General features: G+C 41.9%; 1 protein-coding gene across 3 annotated transcripts in view; it reads right to left on the bottom strand.

The window, feature by feature from the left end:
- Positions 1-8566, bottom strand: part of ANKRD50 (ankyrin repeat domain containing 50) — an 80152-nt gene extending 71586 nt beyond the window's left edge. For 2 of the 3 annotated variants that reach the window (XR_007773443.1, XM_050946219.1), the window contains exons 1-2: positions 8452-8566; positions 6110-7335 (exon numbers count right to left, since the gene is read on the bottom strand). Coding sequence is in view for 1 of the 3 variants with exons in the window: in XM_050946219.1 (XP_050802176.1) it covers positions 6110-6588 (479 nt within the window). In the remaining 2 variants the exon portion in view is untranslated. Of the gene's footprint in view, positions 1-2020; positions 2211-6109; positions 7336-8451 lie in introns of those variants that run through there. The other variant, XM_050946220.1, reaches the window with a different exon arrangement.
- Between the last annotated feature and the right edge of the window lie 370 nt (positions 8567-8936).

Consider the following 8936-nt stretch of genomic DNA (forward strand, 5'->3'; position numbering starts at 1 on the left):
AAAACCGCTGACACTGTTAAGGTTCTGCATTAGAATGCAAGTTTGACAAAACAGGAATATATACACCTCTACCTCGATATAACACTCTCCTCGGGAGCCAAAAAATCTTACCGCATTATAGGTGAAAACGCATTATATCGAACTGGCTTTGATACACCGGAGTGTGCAGCCCCGCCCCCCGGAGCACCGCTTTACAGCATTATATCCAAATTCGTGTTACATCAGGTCACATTATATCGAGGTAGAGGTGTATATATAGCCTTTAAATATATGTTGGAAATGGAAGTGAAAGCCTTACGGAACTCTAGAATATGGGAAGATGACGAGGAATGTAGACGTCTCTCCCTTTAACATTATTTTCATGCCTATGAATGTTTTGGGTGGATGGGGTATATCCTGCTGCAACCTTAACTGTCACTAAATGTAGTTCTGTTTATTAATTTCCTTGTTTTGCCTTTAAAAAATAAATACAACTTTGCTATATCTCATTGGATAACACCCCAGAACCAAGAAGAGCTGCACCTCCATGGGAATTAGTTGGAGAATCTGCGATGCTGAAATTGCTCCTGTGAAAACCCTCCTGAAGAGAAAGAGCTGTGGCATGCCACACATAGGTCGTGCTTCCATAACTTTTTATCCCTATTTAAAAGCAAGTGTACAAAGAAAAACCCTCTATGTTTAGCACAGATGACAACCTATCAGCTACAGGAACTTCCATGAAGAATTCCATGTAACATCAGACTCAGAGAAGCTCTTCCTTTACCTTCTCATATTCTGGGGTTCATGGCCTTAGTCAATAACAAGGGTAGTTAACTGCCTGGGAATTTAAAAAGTTGAAAGATTTGAGTTCCTGTTGTCCTCTTTCCCAGCTAAGGGAAATTTCTCCTGAGCTATAAGGGTAGTTGATGAGTTTCTCTCCCCCTGCTCACCTTCAATTCTACCCTAAATGAAAATTCAGCAGGCTTGCTTTAATGCAATTATTTTCCATCATGGTAAAAATGTTACAGAATATACTATAGGCAAACACTACTTCCATATAATGGATATTCTAGAAATCAGCATATGAGGAGCAAATAATATGGCCAAAGGACAGATCCCAAAGTATTTGAAATTTCTTTTAAAAGGGGTACAAAGGAAAGTAAGGGACCAGGAGAATTGCCAGAGAAGGAGATACATGAACCATCTGTATCAATAGTTTCAAACCACCACGCACAATTCAAATAGCACTCCAAGTTTATATTTTGTTTTGATTTTTGCCATTCAATGTTTTGGTTTTTTTTAAAAGAGATAAGCTCCCATTAAACACAACTGTAATCTGTGTTGCAGCTAACCACTGCACTATAACGTCCAATAAATAACCACTCAATTTAGGGAAATTAGAAGTGAAAATATTGTTTACTATCCACATAGCATGGTGATAGGTGCATTTTAAATACCTGCACCTTAGTGCTCAGGGAAAGTATCATTAACAGCAGTGGAGTCTGGTCCTATACTCGTAATGCAGGTACAGCAGTCACCAGAAGTACAGGCTTGCCTACTACCCCACCTTGCCAATATACCTCATTGCCTGACCTAGAATGACAATATTGAATGGTTAGGGAAACAACTATTCTTCCAACATTGGCTGAGATGGTCAAGTAAATAAGTTAATTTATGCCAGTTAAGGTAGAAGGCTGCACAGCGTGGACATATGAGCACTGAGACTACTGAATCTTGCCCTGTCACAGCCACCATATAGTAAGTAGTAAAAGTCTTCTAAACTTATTTGAATTTTAAGATGACCTAGAGGGGAAATATTTCATTAAGATGAATCTTCTAGACTAAGCTCCCATTGACTTCAATTTTCACCCCTCAGGCCTTTTTATATTCCCTATAATATTAAGCACTCATTTTTTTTTAGTGTCCCTCCTTCCTTTCATTTTATTAGTTTCTGGTCCCTTTTACTTCCACCTTTACTCTATTTTCTTTTCATTTAAACTGTGCACTGCACCTTTAAATCCACAAAGAATAAGGGTTTTACCTTGTTTCAGGAGCAAGGGAATCCCAAGGAAGATTACATCTGTACCTGAGTTGCTCCTTTGTATAAAACACTTAGTGGTATCAGCAGAGCAGAATCTTGTCACTGTCATAATGCTCCTGCTGGCACCAGTGGAAAAGATGTGTGTGCAGAAAGAGCATAGGCATGTTACTCTGCTGAGATTGGAGGTGTTCTGTGAGGGATAAGGAAATAGGATAAAAAGGAGAGGCAGACTCTTGCTTCTTCTTTCCTGCTTTCCTCCCTCCATTACTGGGTCTATACTCTGAGCCCTCAGCAGCAGAAAAGGGGCAATTGCATTTGCTTCACTGTTAGTGTTGCAGCAGGCTCACTAGTGAAGCACCATGTACAGAAGTGTGATCTGAGAGGACAGAGAGGCAAAAAGCACAGACTTGGGAGGGAGACAGTAAAAAGAGGACTGGGAGAATCCAATACAAGTAGGAAGGACTGAGTCTAACAGGGAGAGAATACTGATTTAGGACCATGTTCAGTCTTCACTCCCTTGGCCAATTGGGACTATTTTCAATCATTTCACATTTAAACTTTGAAGACACAAATAAACAGTCTATATAGTTTTGAAAGTTTATATAGTTTCAAATTTAAAAATTCAGGATCAACCTGATATGAAAAACCACCATACCAGATTAGGACTTTACAAGTAATTTAAATAACCAATATAATTTTCAAGAAAATGAATACTGTACAAGTAACATACCTTTGAAGATTAAGGGTAATTTTTTATTAATACTGCCCATGTTTTTCAACACTGGATGCTTTAAAGTTATGCTCAAATCCATACTGAGGCCAGGTCTACAATATAAGTTTCTGCTGGGATACTTAGGTCAGTCAGGGATATGAAGAGGTGTCATCCCTGACTGACAGGGCTGTGCTGGCATGTTTCTCTCCTGGGAGTAATTTTATTATACCAGTACAAAGTGCAGGACTGCCAGTATAGCTGCATCAATATTAGAAGCACTTCATAAGTACAGTATAACACACTAACTAAACCAGCAGAGTGTTCCAAGGTAGACATGAACTAAGTTACATAAAGTGGTCCAATTTTCAAGCTTCTATGATTTAGTCATAATGGTGTGTCTAAAAACATATGAACCTAACTTCAGGTACTCATTCCAAAAAAAAAAAAAAAAAAAAAAAAAAAACCCACACCTCTTGGCCATTGTTAAAGCAGCAAAAAGAGTCCTGTGGCATCTTATAGACTAACAGACGTATTGGAGCATGAGCTTTCGTGGGTGAATACACGCATCCGACGAAGTGGGTATTCACCCACAAAAGCTCATGCTCCAATACGTCTGTTAGTCTATAAGATGCCACAGGACTCTTTGCTGCTTTTACAGATCCAGACTAACACGGCTACCCTTCTGATACTTGGCTATTGTTGTATTCTCTTATTTTAACTTCAGGACTTCTAACAAGTACAGATTTGGTTTAAGTAAAAGCATAGCTTCATCTGACATTTTGTGCAATTAAATTAAATCTAAAGCTTTCATCCTTGCAGTCTTTTGAATCTAGAACATCTAAAAGGAAACAGCAACGAGTGAAGGTAAGACAGACAAGAATCTAAAGCAAGAACTTCAGCTGCAACTGTGTTCATTCACAAACTATTTTGTGACAGAAAGTGTGCTTATCAAGAGGAGTTCCCAAAAGCAGTACTACTAGCAGCAATTCCTTCTTTTAGTTTTACATCCAGTGACTGTCATTTATCAGGAGGTCTGCTCAAGTTTTCCACATTCTTGATCTCATTTCTCTTTGAATTTGTTCCTAAAACAGGATGCACAATTCAAAGATTATAAATGGGTGGCAGAAAGAAGGTAAATATATTTTAAACAATGAATTAGTTTACTTGATTTTACTTTTTATGAAGAAAAGGCATTTTAAAATATGAATAAGTTTTAAAAGCCTCATTTTTCTGGGTTGCAATTAATTTTTTATGCAAAGTGAACAGTATAAAGCATATCCCAAGATTGCTGAAAACATGCATGCTTAGCACATAAACATTTCACATTGTCATGTCCTATTAAACAGTATTCACTATGAAGTTTTATTTTTCAATTGTGTCAAACAGTAAGTTGCTCCTAAATTAATCTTCACAGGGAACCTAAAATATTAGAGAAGAAAAATTTTCTAAGTCAATAGGCAAGTAGAGTTACAAAATAAACTTGTTTAGATTTATAAAACAAAATATTTTCCATTTCTAGGCTATGAACTTGCAACAGGTTCTGCATGGAATTCACTGATTCTGCCCATCAGGGGCTAGTGCTGGTGCCTGATTTAAAGATAGATATTGGTCACTTTCACTTCTGGTGACTGCAAACAGAGAAATGGAATTATACTACTAGCACTGGGAGTACTAAGCTGAAGCATGGATGTGAGAATTAAGATTGTAAAGGTACTGAAAAACAAGGTTAAAAAGACAAGAGAGATTAGGAGCTGTATATGCTTAGAACTTTGCAAATTAAGTAATTAAACTGGCCTGAATATTTTCATGGTCTATTTTAAACTTTGGGGGAGTGGGGGTAGGGGTGTGTGTGTGTGTGGAAGAAGGCATGATCAACTTAATGCTTCTGAAAAACGTTGTTTTGAAAGCACTGGAGACCTAAAATCTTATGTATCCACAGGGCAAAAACAGAACAGGTATGCTTCCCTCATTCCACTTTGCCAATGTGATCAGGTACTGTTCTTCAGTCTTAGTGGCTGTTTAGCTAACCCGTCTGATAAGACTGAAAGGAAAAATTCTTATGGTGATATTCATAATGTGGACATTAATCCACTTAGACTTCAAAGACCACTACAAAGTTCACAGAGGCTAGCTGAGAGCCATGACTTAGCTACTATTGACTTGGGAAAGTTTCATACCAATGACTTAGTGGTAAAAATGCCAGTATTCCACTACAAATACTGTATTGAGTCAGTATCTTTACTTAGTTTTTTTCCCTTCATTTTAATTGTTTAGATGAAATTAACCTCTTTTGCAGCTAGACCTCCCCTCCAAGGATATACACTCCTAAAGGTCTTTGTGTAAGTTGCTTTACAAACACTATGATTATCAATGTTCCTGCTGTGGATAAAAAGCTTTCAACAGCATCAGAGTCCTGTGGCACCTTATAGACTAATAGACATTTTGGAGCATGAGCTTTCGTGGGTGAATACTCACTTCATCGGATGCATCCGACAAAGTGGGTATTCACCCACGAAAACTCATGCGCCAAAATGTCTATTAGTCTATAAGGTGCCACAGGACTCTTTGATGCTTTTACAGATCCAGACTAACACGGCTACCCCTCTGATACTTTCCACAGCATGTTGAACACATTTTTGTATTGCAAGGGGCACCGATAGCAGAAATGAATACTGCATTGCTGAGCTAGTGATTTCTCTCAGTTACTCAATTTCTATGATTTTGCTAAAAAAAATTAAAGCCCCACCCCTTAAAAAGTTACTTCTACACAGAGTATGGATTCCCTAGTTTTTTTAAATACCTACTGAATAGTTATGATTCTGTAACCCCCCTATACTGTGAAAGAGTGATAATTCCGTAAGTAGTTATGTGAATTTACTGCAATCCATGCATATGTAAGTGGGATAGATTCATTTTGGCTTAACATTTTCCTACCTGATCTTGCGAGACACAGGCCAGGATCTAATGCAGGATGGCAATTCTTAAAGTCTACCTAGTCCACTATCCTGACAGTGGCGAGTACCAGATACTGCAGAGTTCTTGTAACTCCTCTGAAGTATGGAGATGTGGGATAATCTACCGCCCACCCCTCATGGACTTTAGTATTTATTATCTGAGGCCCTATCCCTTCAAAAATATTAATTATAGCTCTGGATATTTTTATATCCATAACTATATTTTGAAATGAAGATTTATGTGAGCTGTGGGAACAGGACGTTACATTTTTTTTCCATGACAATTTTGGAAGTTATGGGAGCAAACCATGGGATCAACAAGCCATGATGTGACAAGAAAAAGCATATTTTTTCCTGTCTGTAAGTGCTTTAGGCTCTTTAGATGAAAGGCACTATAAAAACACAACATGGTTTTCTTTTTACCTTTTAAATGCTTCAGCAGGATTTCTCTCACATTCCCCAGGTTGAAAGAGACTTTGAACTGCAGGATCTCTTAGTTTGTCTTCATATCCCTGGATGAGTCCACTGCGGCAGATCTGGGTAACTAAACCTCTAATAAACCCTCCCACACACAGTGTGTCAGAGTCTTGAGCCCTGCAGAAGTGGAAAGCTAGAGCTTGGCGATGCAAACCTCTTTGTAGGCTTGCAGGTGAGCTTGGCCACAATAATTCAGTACTGAGGGCTGTCTTCCCACTACCAGGCCCTCCTACCAACAACACACCCCAGGCAGTTCCTTTCCCCGAGACAACACCAGCATTATTCCCAGAATTTGCTACAAGAGATGGTTTGTTGGCAGCAGTGTTGCTGCAGTTAGCTTTTTCCTGAAGGCAGTGCTGAAGCTTGTGGAAAACCCACTCCCTACAGTAAAACTGCTTCCCTTGCAGCAAACTCGTTTGAGCCATTTTGTAGACCTTTGTCCTTGGGATTGGTCATAAGCATCAATACACCTTCAACATCTTAAAGTCTGGATATAAGGATCCATCTGCCACAGGGTGACGATATGAGTTAACCCTTCTTGTAAAAGAATAGCCTCTTTATAAGACAATCAGACTCATTCCATTCAGATGCTTTATCATGATCAGAGTGTAGCGTGTTCAACTGCTTACGCAATGAAGCGATGCTTGGTATCAAAGGCTCAATAATATTTCTCACATGGCTCAAAAAGTAACAATTCCATGACTACAGCTGTAGTTTAAACAGCTGTGCACGTTCCCAGAGTACAGAGGAGACAATGCATCTAGAGAAATAAAAGTTTTTTTTTCAGTATGTACTAGATGCCTCTCAATTCAAAACATTAATCTCTCCGGATTCACATCGAGAAAAACCTGTCCACAGTAAAATATAGCTTCCGAGGGGTCTACACAGAAGAAAATTTTTTCTTCAAAAAGTAAAATTTATATTGCGAACACGCAGCTCTGTACCACTTGTTGTGAAGTGGTCTGCACAAATACTAAACATTGCAGGCTTCACACATCTGGGCAAGCACCAGGGAAGTGCTTCAAATTATGATCTCTTATGTAGCAGAGCTGATGGGAAAATGTTAACATCTCCTTAATGTAGGACAAGCGCTTTCTTCCAGATCCTGAATTCTTCAACTCATTCTCAGAGATCTCAATTGCAAGATTTCAAAATAAAGTTCTTCTCTAGACCTATAAAATAAAGAACATGACAATGATTGTAACTCCAGATGCAAGATATCACATCACGATTTTCCCATACATCTGCTAAAACCAAGAATTCATATATTCCTCATTTGTGCCAATTTCTGAAAGTCTTAAAGTTAGTCTCAAACTTACTGAGGAGAAATAATTTTAGTCAAGATTCTTTTATTTCTGTTATGGGTGTGAGCTTCAGTCAGTCACATTCACATCCTTTGATTGGTTTTAAATTTACCTCAAAATCATGGAGGAAAGTAAGCCTCCCACTAATCCTAAGAAGGAGACACATGCACCCTATTATCCTGAACATCCTTCCTTACCAACATTTTCTTGTTACTTGCTTTTTCTACTGCCAGGTGCATTTTTACACACCAGTGCTGTCCACAGCTCTCTTTACACACTTCTTTGTTCATTATTTGTATGCATGAGGGCACACAGCAGCCTCTTGGAGTCCCATTTTAATATATCCACCATTAACACCCTATTGTTTATTTTTATGGAGCACATTTCTGTTATGTGTACTATCCCCCCTGGCTGGGTTCAGTCTTCGTTCTTTTTTTTTGGTTCTTCGCTTGAGGTCCCCAGCGCCGGATTTTACATTTCAGCTGATACAGAGGCAGGACTAAAAAGTCACTTCACCAGGTCCTGCTGGTCGAGCTACATTTTTACACCAGCACTGTCGAAATGAGCAGCTGTGAGCGCTTCCCCATCTGCTTCTCATACACACCACACTGGAGACACACGCCCTGTCCCTCCCCCCGGCCCCACGCAGCAGAGCCCACAGCGCCCGGCACAAAGATCCCAGCCAGCAGCAGCCCCGCGCCCCTCCTCCTTCCCGGGTGTGTGCAGCTTTTCCAAGCCCCTGGGCCCTCTGAACCTCCCCGGCCGGCCCCTATCCCGGGCTCGCACCGCTCAACGCCTCCTCCCTCCCCCGTCCCTGTCGCGGGCAGGCGCCCGGCTCGAGCAGCAGACACAGGCTCAGCCCCCGCTCGCTCTGTCGCAGGCGCGGACGAAAGCAGCGGCGCCGACTGCAGCAGCAGGAGCAACCGCCGCCAGGCTCCCTCAGCCCGGCTACTGGGAAAGCGGCCTCCGCAGCTGCTCGGTTACCTTCCCCGGCCACCTCCGCTCCCCGCCGGCCCCTGCTCCCGAACGGCGCGACTCTGCCCAGTCCCCTGCCTGCTTCTTGCTCCGAAGTCCGTGACTGTCTCAGCCCGTCTGGTCCGCTCGGCTCCTCCCCGCCCCGCCCCAGCCCCTGCGCTCGGGGCCACGCCCCTTCCCCCTCCTCTCGGCGGCACCGACTCCGCCCCCCGCGCGTGCGGCGACGGTTGGGGAGGGGGCGTGGTGGGACAGATGCTGCATGACATCTGGGAAAAGAAATAGTTCGCGGCGCAGGGAGATGAGTTGCGTAGCGTATCGCCTTCCACTGCCTCATCACACCCGCCGGGGGCATTGTCCTGCAGCGTGCGTCGCCTTCCCCCCGCCCCCTACTATCGGCAACAGCCAGGGAACTCAGTTCCGCCCCCTATCGCGTGATCGCAGGGGTAGCAGCAACTCCCCGGACACCCCGGTGGCAGGTGGGGTTGGCTCCCCGC

The sequence above is a fragment of the Gopherus flavomarginatus genome, chromosome 3 (assembly GCF_025201925.1).
Source record: "Gopherus flavomarginatus isolate rGopFla2 chromosome 3, rGopFla2.mat.asm, whole genome shotgun sequence".
NCBI classification, from domain to species: Eukaryota; Metazoa; Chordata; order Testudines; family Testudinidae; genus Gopherus; species Gopherus flavomarginatus.